At 42.1% G+C, this 17,520-nt stretch overlaps 2 protein-coding genes across 3 annotated transcripts; both read right to left on the minus strand.

The window, feature by feature from the left end:
• Positions 1-560: 560 nt before the first annotated feature.
• On the minus strand, positions 561-5,955 carry LOC115194585 (cerebellin-1-like). The gene is made up of 4 exons (XM_029754406.1): positions 5,821-5,955; positions 2,011-2,792; positions 1,577-1,696; positions 561-1,361 (listed from the first exon to the last, which is right to left on the minus strand). The coding sequence occupies exons 2-4, from the start codon at positions 2,326-2,328 to the stop codon at positions 1,164-1,166; spliced, it is 636 nt and encodes a 211-aa protein (XP_029610266.1). The 5' UTR covers positions 2,329-2,792; positions 5,821-5,955; the 3' UTR covers positions 561-1,163.
• On the minus strand, positions 5,600-16,482 carry LOC115194584 (zinc-binding protein A33-like). 2 transcript variants are annotated; one of them, XM_029754405.1, is made up of 9 exons: positions 16,391-16,482; positions 14,851-15,089; positions 14,392-14,763; positions 10,522-10,617; positions 9,315-9,548; positions 9,020-9,167; positions 7,433-7,459; positions 7,056-7,240; positions 5,600-6,890 (listed from the first exon to the last, which is right to left on the minus strand). In XM_029754405.1, exons 2-9 carry the CDS (start codon positions 15,085-15,087, stop codon positions 6,423-6,425), a joined length of 1,767 nt encoding a protein of 588 aa, XP_029610265.1. In that variant the 5' UTR covers positions 15,088-15,089; positions 16,391-16,482; the 3' UTR covers positions 5,600-6,422. The 2 variants fall into 2 exon arrangements, with proteins under 2 accessions (XP_029610265.1, XP_029610264.1); XM_029754404.1 differs by having other exon boundaries at positions 14,392-14,778.
• Positions 16,483-17,520: the final 1,038 nt, after the last annotated feature.

A 17,520-nucleotide genomic window follows, 5' to 3' on the forward strand; every position in this document is an offset into this window, starting at 1 on the left:
TATGAAACTCATAGGTTCCTGGCAACACACACACACACCTTGCCAAAAATACCATCTGCCGCCGGATCCACCAGGGCGAACTGCAGGAGTCCTTACCCAGACTCCTCCACTCGAAGCGTTGAAGGTGTCCGCACTATTTACAGCACTAGCAGATGCACAGCTTTGGAGAAGGTGGAAGTATCCCTTAATTACTGATTCAGGGTTAGATTTTATGTAATCTCCCTAACGGTTGAGGTTAGCATAGGGAGCATAGAATCATAGAATCTGATCCTAGATCTGTGGTAAGGTCAACTTCTATTATACAGTTATAGGGTCACCCTTATGATTACATTTGTGATCTGGGCCTGCATTCATAAAGTATATCAGAGTAGGGGGGTGGGGTGGTTCGATGCTAGCTGCCCACCTGTCGTCATCATCTGGCTCCAAGTAGCATTCCTCGGCGACGAGGCCATACCCCAAAACTGTACAATAAAATGCCAGATTACATTCTATCCCTGTTGTTCATTCAGTTAAGCCTGTACTCGATTGAACTTTTCCTACAAAGATTCCACTGTCTTTTATTACCTTTAGATCAATTATTATTTATATGTAATTATTATTATTATGTCATTATTAGCATTTCATGCATCAAAGGAAGTTGAATACAATACATAACTACACAAGCATGACACCTACTGTACAATCTACAGTATCATTCATATGCTGGAGCAGTGTATAGAAAAAAGTGTAATGCAAAATGGTACCATTCAGGATTTTGTAATACAAACTCCTCCTCCTTTGTCATACAAACTCCTCCTTTGTAAAACAAACTCCTCCCCCTTTGTAATACAAACTCCTTCTCCTTTGTAATACAAACTCCTCCTTTGTAATACAAACTCCTCCTCCTTTGTAATACAAACTCCTCCTCCTTTGTAATACAAACTCCTCCTTCTTTGTTATACAAACTCCTCCTTCTTTGTTATACAAACTCCTCCTCAGTCTGTCTTGTCCTCTCTCTTTCACGTCCTATCCTTTCTCTCTCTCTCTCTCGCTCACGTCCTCTCTGTCAATCCCATCACTCACTTGCTTACCCATCTCTTATTCTCTCACTCCTATCTCCCCACATTCCTCCCCCTCTTCTCCCCCCCCCCCCTTTAACCCTCCCTCCCTCTCTGCCTCCCTCCTTACAAAGGAAACACCAGAAACCCAGAGAAGGTGGAGTATTTCCACCCCCCCATCAGGTTCCCTCTCTCCAGTTTGAGATAAGCCTTGTCTCCTCTCTCCATGGTGACCAGGCCAGCGTTGGTGGCTGCTTCCCTGGTCACGTCTTGGTCCCCGGCAAAGGCTGAGATGATCGGATGTCCATTTAAAACCAGACTCACCTGAAAGAAAGGGATAGAGGGAGGGGGAGGGGAAAGGGAGATGGAGGGGTAGAGGGAGAGAGAGCGATATAGAATAGAGAGAGAGATAGAGGGGGCAGGAGACAAGGAACAAGATTAATCATGGTCTTTTGAATTACCTTACCTTCCTATGCACACCCTGACATTGTTTTGTATAGGGCATCAACTTTGTATTTGTGTCCTCGTGTTTGTCTCACCTGAATGGTCTGTCGGTTATAGACCTTGACCACGTTGAAACAGAAACTATAGACTCCTGTTCTAGGCGCCAGGAAGATGCTCCGTGCTGGATCAAAATGGCTGCCCACATTCACAAGGATCTGAGAGAGAGAGAGAGAGAGAGAGAGAGAGAGAGAGAGAGAGGGAAAGAGAGAGACGGAGAGGGGTGGGGGGAGAAGAAGTAAAAGAGAGAAAGAGTGAGAGAGAGACGGAGAGGGGTGGGGGAGAAGAAGTAAAAGTAAAAGAGAGAAAGAGAGACAGAGAGAGACGGAGAGGGGTGGTGAATCAGTTGGTGTAGCAGTTTACCTTAAGCTCTCATTGATGTACAGTTGGTGGTGAAATTTGTCACTCACTTTTGGCTAATATAGGTATTCAGTATCCTGGATGTTAATATTTTATTGTCACACTCACTAACCTGGTCAAAATATATGGTCATAGTACGGTTGCTCATCTCCGAGGGTTCGTGGTTGGTGTTCCTGACAGCGGAGAACGCCACTCGACCAGTCCCCGATCGCACCGACATCCCCAGAGCGTTACCCGACGGTTCCGATGAGGGGGTGGAGTCACAAACCACCAGGCACTTCCCCTCCAACACGATTGGCTCAGTGTCATTCTGAGCCCTGGCCCCCGGGGGACCAAATTGGAGGAACAGAATTAGTCCAAGGAACAAGGTGGGGCTTACGGACATTATGGGACGGGGCAAAGATGAACAAGGAAGCGGAAGGCAGGGCATATTGTCTGAAATGGTTTTGAACTCTTGGGTGTTCTGGGGATGTTAGTTTATCTGTTTTCACAATTGAAAATGTCAGTTTCCACACACAGTTTCAGTAAAAAAACTATCCTTTGTGAAGATATGACAAATTCCAGTGAACCAATGTCCGTCTTTGCAGTGTTCTTGTCTCAACCACACAGTAATCCGCTAAATCACAGTTTAAATCCTTCCAGGGTCAATTGATCCAAACCCACTGAATCTGAATAGTGGATGGTAGATGCCCGATCCCTTGGAACCCACCTTTGGGCTGTGGCTTTGATCCAACCCCTCTTGCAGCCAAGTTTGTCCAGGTCCCCAACCTGTGTTACCAGATTAGTAACACATGTCTGAGTTGTCCAAATGAACAGGTATGCATCTCTCTCTGTCTCTCTGTCAGTTGGGAGCTGTGGAGTCGTGTGGTCAGGTGGTCCTCCCCAACCTTGACCCTGTAGTAGATAAATATATGCACTTGCTGTGGTCATCTAATACATTATGAACAACAGTATCCTAGATTATACAACAGCTGGGTTTAATCCTGGATGCTGATTGGTAAAACCACATTCCAGCCGGTGTCTATTCCACAAACTACCACCGGCTAAATCTATAATGTTAAAATGCCTATTTGCTCTGTTCCATCTCACTGCACAATCCATCAGCCCAGTCAGAGAAGTTATAAACTTGATCTCCACTATGAAAAGCATCTAGACATTATCTCCCATTTCTGTTAGACTAACATTTAGTTTTCAACAGTGCAGATTTGTATTAACCTTGCTTTCTGTCTCTCCGACATATGTAAAATTGTTTCAATATCAAACTTCAATCTCCAGCTGTCCCATAGTAATGAACGTGTCGGGAGTTGGGACGAGACAGACAGGCAGGCAGCTTTTCTCAGCCAGTTGAAGTCATGAATAAGCTGGCATCATTTTTATGGATACAGTGCATTTGGAAAGTATTCAGACCCCTAGACCACATTTTGTTACGTTACAGCCTTATTCTAAAATGGATTTAATAATTTTTTCCCTTCATCAACCTACACACAATACCCAGTAATGACAAAGCAAAAAAGTTTAGTTTTTTTTGCAAAAAAAAGAATAAACGGAAATATCACATTTACATAAGTATTCAGACCCTTTACTCAGTACTTTGTTGAAACAACTTTGGCAGCGATTACAGCCTCACAAGCTTGGCACACCTGTATTTGTGGAGTTTCTTCCATTCTTCTCTGCAGATCCTCTCAAACTCTGCAGATCCTCTGCATAGCTATTTTCAGGTCTCTCCAGAGATGTTAGATCGGGTTCAAATCCGGGCTCTGGCTGGGCAACTCAAAGACATTCAGAGACTTGTCCCGAAGCCACTCCTGCGTTGTCTTGGCTGTGGAAGGTGAATCTTCGCCCCAGTCTGAGGTCCTGAGAACTCTAGAGCAGGGATTCATCAAGGATCTCTCTGTACTTTGCTCCATTCGTCTTTCCCTCGATCCTGACTAGTCTCCCAGTTCCTGCTGCTGAAAAACATCCCCAAAGCATGATGCTACCACCACCATGCTTCACCATCGAGATGATATTGGCCAGGTGATGAGCGGTGCCTGGTTTCTTCAATACGAGACGCTTGGCATTCAGGGCAAAGAGTTCAATCTTGGTTTCATCAGACCAGAGAATCTTGTTTCTCATGGTCTAAGCATCCTTTAGCTGCCATGGGGCAAACTTTTACTGAGGAGTGGCTTCCGTCTGGCCACTCTACCATAAAGGCCTGATTGGTAGAGTGCTGCAGAGATGGCTGTCCTTCTGGAAGGTTCTCCCATTTCCACAGAGGAACTCTGGAGCTATGTCAGAGTGACCATTGGGTTCTTGGTCACCTCCCTGACCAAGGCCCTTCTCCCCCGATTGCTCAGTTTGACTCGGTTGCCAGCTCTAGGAAGAGTCTTGGTGGTTCCAATCTTCTTCCATTTAAGAATGATAGAGGCAACTGTGTTCTTGGGGACTTTCAATGCTACAGACAGGTCTTTGTACCCAGATCTGTGCCAGAACACAATCCTGTCTCGGGAGCTCTACAGATCAATTCCTTCGACCTCATGGCTTGGTTTTTGCTCTGACATGCACTGTCAACTGTGGGACCTTATATAGACAGGTTTGTGCCTTTCCAAATCATGTCCAATGAATTGAACTTCCCACAGGTGGACTCCAATCATCTCAAGGATGATCTTTGGAAACAGGATGCACCTGAGCTCAATTTTGAGTCTTATAGCAAAGGGTCTGAATACTTTTGTAAATAAGGTATGTTTTTTTTTTATTATACATTTCCAAAAATTACAAAAAAACTGTTTTTGCTTCGTCATTATGGGGTATTGTGTGTAGATTGATGAGGGAAAAAATGTATTGAATCCATTTTAGAATAAGGCTGTAACATAACAAAATGTGGAAAAAGTGAAGCCGGTGTTTGGAGGATACAGTATATTGGCACAGTTTGCCGACCCTCGAATTCGTCTCGGGCCTAACAACACCTGTGCCAACATATCCTCCAAACACCGGCTTCTCTGGCATTATCACTTAAATAACCGTTCAGAAGAGAGATTGACAATGAACACTGATTTACAGAGGAAGGTAGTCTATATTCTTAAAATCATAGTATTCTAAACTAACCCTGGAAGCAGGCCAAAATGAAATGCATTGATGTAATTTATAGTTTGATGTCAGGGTTAAGTAATGATATTAAAGCAGCTTCTAAGGAGTAGCGTCTACTGTACAAGTTGTATAGATGGAGATAGAAGTGAGAGATGCGGAGGAGAGAAGGAGGAGGTTGAAGAAGAAATGAGCTAATGGATTGGCTTGAAGAGAGAGAGGGGGAGGGAGCGAGGTGGCTGAGGCTATCGAAGCCATCTGGACACAGGAAGAGGGGAGGCATTGAGGAGGAGAGGGAAGAAGAGGAGAGGAGGGGGGAGGAGAGGAATGCATCATCACTACTGAGCAACCATCTGTGGGATACACGCTCCCGTCACAGACACACATGCGCACACACACACACAGTATAGTGCCGCACACACAATTGTGCGTGTATTCAAGCATGTAGGCAATTCCATATATTCATGTATATATGAAATTGCACCAAACTGCATCCAATGGTCTATATTAGTAATGTCCTTGGAACTTAATGGATTGTAAAGTTAATATTTGGGTGACTTTATCTGACTCCACCATAGAAGTACATTGTCAAAAAGCATATGTTTAAAAAGGTACAAATGTTCATTCTTAGAGAAGGCTACTTGCACCTTGGGGAAAAGTCTCTTTATTCACAAAGTGAGATTATTACAGAAAGATGTTAATCAAACAGAGCAGTAAAGTGACAGAAATATGCTATTATGATAATAACAATAATGTCTTCAAAAACATTTCCCCCACATTATCAATTTTGATCAAATTAAGGATAAAACATTGGGAATTAAAACTTTACAACAGTTGAAATCTAAATCTTAAATCTTACCTTTGCAATAACTGTATTTCTATGTTTTCATGTAGCAATGAGGAAGTTACTCCTTTTTCTGTTCCTTTTCTCACTCTCACATGCTCTCTACCCCCCAAACTCTCGCTCTCTCACACCTCTCTCCCTCCTTTCCTCACTCTCGTTTCCCTCTCTCTAACCCTGCCCTCTTTCATATCTCTCTCCCTCCTTTCCCTCTTTCTAACCCTGCCCTCTTTCTCTCTCAGGGAACCCCGGTGTTCAAACCGACGTGTAATCGTATCACGAGCATCACATACAATGTCTGTTTGCTTTTTTTTCCTACCTGTTCCAAACTCCTCCCTCTCTTCCCTTTTCTCTCTATCCTTTCTTTCTTTCTCCTCAAAATATAGAAAGCTAGTAAGAAAACAATCTCAAGGGGATTTTTAGTTACACCTGTTGCACATTAAGCTATGAAATATAAGAATCAATTCTACCAAATCTGGATACAAAATCATCATTTAACTTTTATGCTTATGTCATTTCCAAGTTCTGATTGATCTTAGATATGCATGATTGGTTCTGTCCATCAACGCAGGTAGTATTTTTCAGAAGTATCTCTCAAAGTCAACCGTCAGATAACAGTCTCAGAAGTGTTGCGAAACAGAGCCAACAGATGATTGACGGCTCCTCCCAGCCAACGCCAGGGCCGCGGGCGGTACCTTAGACCTCACAACTTCCTGTATAGGCCCCGCCTCCCCTTCCACAGAACAGATAACCAATGGGGCGGTGTTCTTCCCATCGTCATGGAGACAGGGGTTAAAATACGGATACAGTGTCTCAGTGAAGCCGCATCCCCTGTAACTATAAATATGAGCCTTCGCCTCCATGTTGTAAAAGGAGACCAATCCCTCCTCGAAATCCACAAACACCCCAACCTTCCGCGGCTTCTTTCTCAGGTGAAGTGGTACAGATGGCCCGGCGCACGCACTAAGATGGCTGCCTTTCCTCCGGCACACAGCCCAGTAGCCTTGGTCCGGCCTCACCGTGACACTCCCCTTCCTGTTGACAGACTCTTTAGCCACGCCCACATCCCAGTCTGTCTTGTCACCCACCTGAAGGGCAGACAGCAGTTCAATTTGAAATGTTTCCTCTCCCTGCACTGTAATGTTGAGAGGGAGAGTCATGCCTATTCTCATATAACGTTCATAGGATTTTTGGTTGCGCCAAAGCTCACGTTGGTTAGTTTAGATTAGTTTGCTTTTTAAATCATCACCTACCTGGACTACCCAGTAGCGCCTCCCGGTGGCAAAGCCTTGCTTTCCCAGCACACAGACGCAGGAGTCAAACCTCCGAGGGTCAGCAGGAAGGGAGTGGTTCTGCTGGTATCCCAGACTCACCTGCTTCCCATCGGAGGACAGGACGAGCCATGAGGCGGCTGTGACTGGATCCAGAGTGACGTCCACTGTGGAAGGTCAAAGTTATTGTACGTAAGTTATGTGAGTTATATGTAAGATTATGACTCAAGGTATGTACTTGAGTCATAATCTCATTTACACAATAATGTATCAATTGATTAATTGATTGGTTAATTTATTGACTGATTAAATTATTCATTCATTCATTCATTCATTCACACACACAAGCATAGACTCACCTGCATATTTCTGGGTTCTCCTCAGCTCTGGAATAAGAATGAATAAGTGTTAACAATAAAAATACAATAAAAACCTTGTTGCCCTAGTTACAACACGAGTGAATATCCTCTCTAGGACATATGGGACGGTAACGTCCCACCTCGCCAACAGCCAGTGAAATAGCAGAGAGCCAAATTCAAAACAACAAAAATCTCAAAATTCAAATTTCTCACACATACAAGTATTATACACCATTTTAAAGATAACCTTCTCATTAATCCAACCACATTGTCCGATTTCAAAAAGGCTTTACGCCGAAAGCATAGCATTAGATTATGTTAGGACAGCACCTAGACAAGAAAAACCACACAGACATTTTCCAAGCAAGGAGAGGCGTCACAAAAACTAGAAATACAGCTAGAATTAATCACTAACCTTTGATGATCTTCATCAGATGGTGCTCATAGGACTTCATGTTACATAATACATGTATGTTTTGCTCGATAAAGTTCATATTTATATAAAAAAAAAACATTTTATATTGGCGTGTAATGTTCAGAAATGTTTTGCCTCAAACTTCCTGTGAATGAGCACATCAATTTACAGAAATACTTATCATAATCTTTGATAAAAGATACAAGTGTTATGCACAGAATTATAGATAAACTTCTCCTTAATGCAACCACTGTGTCAGATTTCAAAAAAGCTTTACGGCGAAAGCAAACTTTGCAATAATCTGAGTACAGCGCTCAGACATCAAAACAAGCCACACAGATACCTGCCATTTTGGAGTCAACAGAAGTCAGAAATAACATTATAAATATTCACTTACCTTTGATGATCTTCATCAGAATGCACTCCTAGGAATCCTAGTTCCACAATAAATGTTTGTTTTGTTCGATAAAGTTCATCTTTATGTCCAAATACCTCCATTTTGTTTGCACGTTTAGTCCAGCACTCCAAATTCACTAAGCGCGTGTGTTTAGTCCAGACGAAAAGTCAAAATAGTTCCATTACAGTTTGTAGAAACATGTCAGACGATGTATAGAATCAATCTTTAGGATGTTTTTATCATAAATCTGCAGTAATATTCCAACCGGACAATTCCATTGTCTTTAGAATTGAAAGGAAAGGCAGCTCGCTCTCACAGCCGCGCGCATATTTGAGCTCATGCCAATTTTCCAGACACAAGACTGAATCAGCTCTTATTCTCTTCCCATTCCCAGTAGAAGCCTGAAACAAGGTTCTAAAGACTGTTGACATCTAGTGGAAGCCGTAGAAAGTGCAATATGACCCCACAGACACTGTATACTGGAGAGGCAATCACTTGAAAAACTACAAACCTCAGATTTCCCACTTCCTGGTTGGGTTTTTCTCAGGTTTTTGCCTGCCATATGAGTTCTGTTATACTCACAGACATCATTCAAACAGTTTTAGAAACTTCAGAGTTTTTTCTATCCATATCTACTAATTATATGCATATTCTAGTTTTTGTGCCTGAGTAGCAGGCATTTTACTTTGGGCATGTTTTTCATCCAAGCTACTCAATACTGCCCCCCTTTCCTAGAGAAGATATAGCACATAAGGACAGCAGTAAAAATACTAACCCGCTTCACATAATCTCTTTTCGAAGTCTCTGCAGGTGTCCACAAGCTGAGACATAGCAGCCCTCACAGTGTCCACACATAGATCGGAGTATACACTGATCTCAGACCAGTCCTTGGTGGGTGGAGGAGTGGAGAGAGATGGAAAACTCTACAAAAGAGTATAACATTACATTTAAATGAATTAAATTAGATTCAATGTATTTATCCCCTCAGAGTGGAAATTAAGAAAGGCAGGGTCATTGTAAAACATCACATGGTATATCAATGTGTCAGTATTAAGATAAATTACACTGACCTGTAGGAAGTGGAGATGGTCCTCTGTGTGTGAGAGCTGCTCCAGCTCAGTGCTTCTTCTCTGTAGTTCAATGATTTCCCGCTCCAGCTCATTGATGAGCCCTTCAGCGCGCCTCTCTGCTGCTTTCTGCTTCTCCTCAATCACCTCGATGAGCTCAGCCTGGCTTCTCTCGATGGAGCACACCAGTTCGCTAAAGACTAGTACACTGCCCTCAATGTCTTTTTCAGCACTTATCTACAAGACCAAACAAAGGAAAGAATAATTGAAAATTAAAGGCAATGCTTGTGAATTAATTGTCTTGCTAATGCACTGTATATTCATAAAAAAACTAACATATTGATTAAATAAAACTGCAGAGGACCCAGAGTTGACCCCTGGAGTACCCCACATAGATGAAAACAATAACAGTCAGGATGCTTATCATAAGAACTCACTCTACTGAAAAAGTGTCCGATCCTTACGAGGTTATTAAAGGTGCTACATGTAGAATATTTCACCCATGTGGAAGCTAGGTGAATTGCAAGAGCTCTTCAGCTGGATATAAATAAATCTTCCCCCTCCCCTGCATTCCATTTCCCACGCAACAAAGTGGAGAGGTTAGTGCTATCCGACGTCCCAAGGATCCCGGATAGCATGGTGAAGACTACTTTAATTTCAAACAAGCATAAAAACAATATTTTTGGTTATTGAAAATATATTTCACAGTGATTTAGATAGTATAATGATTGCCTACACTATTCAGTCCTTGTGTTCTCACCTAAACTGAAATTGAGTGAAGAGTGCCAAATTCTAGCAACCAGGAAATGACAGAGTGATTTCTACATTGGCCACTTGCCCCAGTCTTCCATTGTTCATTGTACTTGTGGCGGAGATGACTATGCTTTTTAGTGACGCCGATGTAAGAGAGGGAGGGTGAAGTTTTCCCATCTTGAGAACAGAAGCCAGTCTGACTTTTGTTGTCAAATAGAGAGTGTATATTTTAGAATTTTTTGTTGGCCCAAAATCATTTTTGGTTGAAAATATATTGTGAAACACTATCATTCAACTATTACTGCAGATGTTTTATTGACATTTTCTTAAATTACAATGCAAATATTCTACATGTAGCTCCTTTAAAAAACAGTTTGAAATATTACAAATTCAGAAGATCCAGAGTTGAGCCTTGGGGTACCCCACAACAGTCAGGATGCTTATCCTAAGAACTCACTCTGCTGAGCTCCACTGAGTGTTTGATCTCATCCATCTTCCTCAGTCTGTCCTGAACCATCTTCAACAGATCTCCTTCAGTCTTCTTCATCTGAGTCTGTAAAGACAAAACTGAAGGACTGGTCTGCTAAACTTTGATACAAGATACAATTTGATAACACTATATTTAAAGACTGCGGGCATTATATTTTATTATGAACTAGGTGGTTCAAACCCTGAATGCTGATTGGCTGACCAAGGGTATGACAAAATATTTATTTTTCCTGCTCTAATTACATCGTTAAGCAATTTATAATAGCAATAAGGCACCTCAGGGGGTTGTGGTATTTTTTTACATTTTTACATTTTAGTCATTTAGCAGATGCTCTTATCCAGAGCGACTTACAGTAGTGAATGCATACATTTCATTTCATGTAGTTTTTTTTTTGTACTGGCCCCCCGTGGGAATCGAACCTACAACCCTGGCATTGCTCACACCATGCAGGCGTTGCAAACACCATGCTCTACCAACTGAGCCACAGGGAAGGCTAAGGGCTGTATCCAGGCACTCCGAGTTGCGTCGTGCCAAAGAACAGGCCTTAGTCATGGTATATTGGCCATATATCATACCCCCTCGGGCGTTTTTGATTAAATAATATGTAAGGCTTATTATACAGTACCAGTCATAAGTTTGGACACACCCACTCATTCAAGGGTTTTTCTTTATTTATACTATGTCCTACATTGTAGAATAATAGCGAAGACATCAGAACTATGAAATAACATATATGGAACTATGTAGTAACCAAAAAAGTGTTAAACAAATCAAAATCAATTTTATATTTGAGATTCTTCAAAGTAGCCACCCTTTGCCTTGATGACAACTATGCACACTCTTGGCATTCTCTCAACCAGCATCATGAGGTAGTCACCTCGAATGAATTTCAATTAACATGTGTGCCTTATTAAAAGTACATTTGTGGAATTTCTTTCCTTCTTAATGAGTTTGAGCCAATCATTTGTGTCGTGACAAGGTAGGGGTGGTATACAGAACATAGCCCTATTTGGTAAAAGACCAAGTTCATATTATGGCAAGAAAAGCTCAAACAAGCAAAATAGAAATGACAGTCCATCATGACTTTAAGACATGAAGGTCAGGCAATCTGGAACATTTCAAGAACTTTGAAAGTTTCTTCAAGTACAGTTGCAAAAACCATCAAGTGCTATGATGAAACTGGCTCTCATGAGGATCCCCACAGGAATGGAAGACCCAGAGTTACCTCTCCTGCAGAGGATAATCAACAAGCTAAGGACCCTGGGACTAAACACCTCTCTCTGCAACTGGATCGTGGACTTCCTGACTGGCCGCTCCCAGGTGGTAAGGGTAGGTAACAACACATCCGCCACGCTGATCCTCAACACAGGGGCCCCTCAGGGGTGCGTGCTCAGTCCCCTCTTGTACTCCCTGTTCACTCATGACTGCACGGCCAGGCATGACTCCAACACCATCATTAAGTTTGCAGATGACACAGTGGTAGGCCTGATCACTGACAATGATGAGACAGCCTACTGGGAGGAGGTCAGAGACCTGGCCGTGTGGTGCCAGGACAACAACCTCTCCCTCAACGTGATCAAGACAAAGGAGATGATTGTGGACTACAGGAAAAGGAGGACCGAGCACGTCCCCATTCTCATCGACGGGGCTGTAGTGAAGCAGGTTGAGAACTTCAAGTTCCTTGATGTCCACATCACCAACAAACTAACATGGTCCAAGCACACCAAGACAGTCGTGAAGAGGGCACGACAAAACATATTCCCCTTCAGGAGACTGAAAAGATTTGGCATGGGTGCTCAGATCCTCAAAAGGTTCTACAGCTGCACCGTCACGAGCATCCTGACAGGTTGCATCACTGCCTGGTATGGCAACTGCTCAGCCTCCGACCGCAAGGCACAACAGAGGGGAGTGTGCATGGCCCAGTACATCACTGGGGCAAAGATTCCTGCCATCCAGAACCTCTATACCAGGCGGTGTCGGAGGAAGGCCCTGAAAATTGTCAAAGACTCCAGCCACAATAGTCATAGACTGTTCTCTTTGCTACTGCACGGCAAGCGGTACTGGAGCGCCAAGTCTAGGTCCAAGACTCCTGAACATCTAATCAAATGGCTACCAAGACTATTTACATTGCCCCCCTCTTTTACGCCGCTGCTACTCTGTTATTTTCTATGCATAGTCACTTTAATAACTCTACCTACATGTACACATTACCTCAATTACCTCGACTAACCGGTGCCTCCATACATTTTCTCTGTACCGGTACCCCCTGTATATAGTCTATTGTTATTTTACTGCTGCTCTTTAATTACTTTTCCTTTTATTTCTTATTCTTAACCATGTTTTTTAAACTGCATTGTTTGTTAGGGGCTTGTAAGTAAGCATTTCACTTGTTGTATTCGGCACATGTGACTAATACAATTTGATTTGATTCAAAAAGTTCAGTGGAGTTACCAGCCTCATAAATTGCAACCTAAATAAATGCTTCACAGAGTTCACACATCTCAGCATCAACTGTTCAGAGGACACTCTGAATTAGGCCTTTATGGTCGAATTGCTGCAAAGTGTAAGATTCTGGGTTAAACTTGGAACATTGTTATACTCAAATGTATAGTATCTAAGGAAGTGAAAGAGACTGGTTTTTACATCAGAAGTTAATGGTTATCTGTAGAAGCCAGATGGCTTTGGAATGTGTTGGGTGGACAGGAGGAAGTCACAGGATTGCTATAGGTGATACGGGTGGAGATCTTTGGATTAGGCCTCAAGGGGGTTGAGGTCAGGTCAGATTCCCTTAAGGGAGAAACAATGGTTTATTACCCTATCACTTTGTCTTCCTGTCGGACCATAACAGATGTAAGGATTGGAGAGAAGGATGAGTGCCTAAATTGGAGTATATATACTTGTGGTGGTGGAAACGTGTTGTTTGAATGCAGCTGTATTGACCCTCTGGGCAGAATAAACTTGGTTAAGCTTTCATAAATGTCTGTTGAGGTTTTACTTTGAGAATTAGAACCTAACAAAAGAAACCAGTACTAAAGTGCACCAATAAGAAGAATAGACTTGCTTGGGCCAAGAAACACGAGCAATGGACATTAGACCGGTGGAAATCTGTCCTTTGGTCTGATGAGTCCAAATTTGAGATTTTTGGAACCACCGTGTGATCGTGAGACACAGAGTAGGTGAATGGATGATCTCTGTGTGTGTGGTTTCCACTGTGAAGCACAGAGCAGTAGGTGTGATGGAGTGGGGGTGCTTTGCCAGTGACACTGTCAGTGATTTATTTAGAATTCAAGGCACACTTAACCAGTATGGCTACCACATCATTCTGCAGCGATAGGCCATCCCATCTGGTTTGCATTTAGTGGGACTATCATTTGTTTTTCAACAGGACAATGAACCAACACACCTCCAGGCTGTGTAAGGGCTATTTGACCAAGAAGGAGAGTGATGGAGCTGCATCAAATGACCTGGCCTCCACAAGCACCCAACCTCAACCCAATTGAGATGGTTTGGGATGAGTTGGACCGCAGAGTGAAGGAAAACCTGCCAACAAGTGCTCAGCATATGTGGGAACTCCTTCAAGACTGTTGGAAAAGCAGTCCAGGTGAAGCTGGTTGAGAGAATGCCAAGAGTGTGCAAAGCTGTCATCAAGGTAAAGGGTGGCCACTTTTTTGGTTACCATGATTCCACATGTGTTATTTCATAGTTTTGATGTCTTCACTATTATTCTTCAATGTAGAAAATAGTAAAAATAAAGAAAAACTTTTGAATGAGTAGGTGTCCAAACTTATGACTGGTACTTTGTGTTATGCTTCCCTATGTAGGACATGTTCAACTTACCCTCATCTTCTTGTTCTCTCTCTCCATAGGGATAGTGTTGTGGCCCTTGTGGTCAGTCTCATTGCATCTCACACACACCGGTGTCTGGTCGTTCCTGCAGTACAGCTCCAGGGGCCTCTCATGCTTCCGGCACAGGCCTCGCGTGGCGAAGGTTGCTGGGTCCGTCAGCCTGTGCCTCTGGAGGGCCGGCTCTCTCTGGTGAGGCCCCAGGTGGTTCTCGCAGTACGACCCCTGACATACCAGACAGGACTTAACAGCTCTCTGCTTCGTCCCGGTACAGACATCGCAGGAAACTGCTTCGGGCTCAAGACCGAGCCCTGGTGAACACTGTGACGCTAATACTCCTATATCTTGATAATCGCCTTCATCTGCCTGCTGGGCTTTGACCTTTAAAATATATATCATATAAATAATAATATAATAGTATAATATATACACCTAATATATGCCATACATCACCTTTAGGGACCTCTGGAAGTGCTCAGTGATGTCCTTAAAAGCGCGATTGATGCGTAGCTCTGGCCGACGGAGGAAGCTTTCCTTGCAGAGGGGGCACTCGAAGCGCTTGCGGGTATCCCAGTAGCCTTTGATGCAGGTCAGGCAGAAGTTGTGACCACACGGGATGGACACGGGGTTGGTGAAGATGTCCAGGCAGATACAGCACTGGAACTGCTCCTCTGACATGAGGGAAGCCATGCCTTCAACAAGACAGAATCGACTCTTTTTAACAGAGCATTTCACCACTTTTCATCATACATATTTTCACAAATGTAGACACCAGAGGAGGCTGGTGAGGGCTCATAATAATTAATGGAAGGGAGTTAATGGAAGGGTATCAAATACATGGAAACTAGGTGATGTGTTTGAGACCATTCCATTGATTCCTTTGCAGCCATTACTATGAGCCTATCCTCCCCCATTTAAAGTGCCGCCACTGGTAGACACTGGTATGGTGCTGGAGAGTGAATGTTTAAAGTAGTGCAGTGTCCCTTTAAGTACAGGAATCCTAAAGGCTTGGAATGTAATTTAGTGTGTTTGATTACCCCAAGGACGGAGAGAAAGAAGTCAAGGGAGAGTAATATGAAACAAAGCAGATGCTTTTATACAAAGGGAAGCCATGCCTTTGGAGGAAGTTACAAGAATCAGGAACCAAATAAACAAAAATTTTCTCTTTTACATCACCTTTTATGTATCTTTTTGCATATGTACAATTATGTTAAATGAACCTGGACCAGTTTCTTTATTTGCATAAGATGTGTTCTTCTGGGACTACTAAACAACAACCAAATGAACCTGACAGGAACATTTACTGGAGCTGACATTTGTGTCATCATAGTCTCATGTTGCTTCCAAAATCACGTCGTTGTCACGCCTGTTTAGGGAGGCCTGGTTCTCGACAAGGTTAGTGTCAAACCATAAACGGGTTTTGTAGCTCACAAACTCTAACCTCAGAAAAACAAAACAAACCAGTTCCTCATTGTCACATGACAGGAATGTACTTTTCCCTAGTTTTCTCCTACAGTGACTCAGTGTTTGGATCACGCCCTGTGAAATTGCTCAACAGTTCTTCTATTCTTGTTCTTTAATTATTTTTTTATTTTATTTACATGTTACCAACAATGAAATGCTGCTGAGCAGGTGTAGGAATGACAGTGCAGGAAATACAAACAGTCTAATGTATGAGTTTTGTATAATTTCAGCTAGTGTAGCATGCTTCATAACAAGTCAATCTCTTTCCAGAATGCGTATATACATTTCTATACCACATCTGTTTTAGAGGATTGGATTGCACAAAGAATATGATTTATTGTATCATTTTCAAGGAGGTGATACAATTGTGCATTGAGTAAAATTGCTTAAAAGTTATCAGTTTCAAGCTTCAAGACTTGGTAAAATGTAGGCTAAATAATTAAAGTTATTTACATAATGGTCATTATCCTATAATATATAGAATAATAATATTATATATTATGCAATAGTCTTCATTGATGTGACTCACCTGTGAGTAATCAGAACCAGGTAAGCAGAAAAAAAGTTTTTAGTCCGGTCCTATTCAACACAGGTGTGTTGAGATACAGGTGAGCTCTTCCTGTTATAGGTGGAGACATGGTGATATTCAACCACACCTATCCAATCAGAGAATAGATGGTCACTTTAACCCCACCCACATCTGCACATTTTTTAACTGTGTTTTGTATGTTTCCTGCATATGTACGAAGATGTTCAAATAAACCTAAACCTACACCCTCACTGCTCTGGTAGGAGCTGTCCTTAATGTATATAGTACTATAGAAGCAAAAAAAAACAATCACAATTGAAATAGTCATCCTTTATTAGAATTAAAAACTGTGACCTTCTAAACCCAACCCACCTTTGTTGTCACTGTTCTGGGTGAGAGTTAACGTTAAAGTATGTGTTGATATAGAAACAAAAACAATCACAAGTGAAGTAGTCATACTTTATTAGAATTTGCTTCAAAATTACAACGATCAACACCAATTCCAGCAATTTTTTAAAATTTGTAATTACATGTTCTTAATGAATATAATTTAAACATTATAATTATTTAAAAACCAAGAGGGACAAAATGGAAATACAATTGATACTTTTTGGACCACAATGAAAATAACAATAATAAAAGAAATGTAAAACTTTTTTGTGTTATCCTCAATGATTTTAAACGCATTGTGTCCACGTGTGGTTGTATTGTGTTGTTAAATTGTCAAATAAATCTTAGCAAATCAATAATTTAACTACACACATTTACACACTAAAATGACACAGTTCACACAATATGTCAGATTAAATCTAAAGTTAGTATAAAAAAGCCAAAAGTTTAAGTAACGTACAGTGCATTTGGACATACATACGTATTCAGAACCTTTACTCAGTACTTTGTTGAAGCACCTTTGGCAGCGATTACAGCCTCGAGTCTTCTTCGGTATGACGCTACAAGCTTCACACACCTGCTTTTGGGGAGTTTCTCCCATTCTTCTTTGCAGATCCTCTCAAGCTCTGTCAGGTTATTTGGGGAGTGTCGCTGCAATGTTATTTTCAGGTCTCTCCAGAGATGCTAGATCGGGTTCATGTCCGGGCTCTGGCTGGGACACTCAAGGACATTCAGAGACT

The sequence above is a fragment of the Salmo trutta genome, chromosome 5 (genome assembly GCF_901001165.1).
Source record: "Salmo trutta chromosome 5, fSalTru1.1, whole genome shotgun sequence".
NCBI classification, from domain to species: domain Eukaryota; kingdom Metazoa; phylum Chordata; class Actinopteri; order Salmoniformes; family Salmonidae; genus Salmo; species Salmo trutta.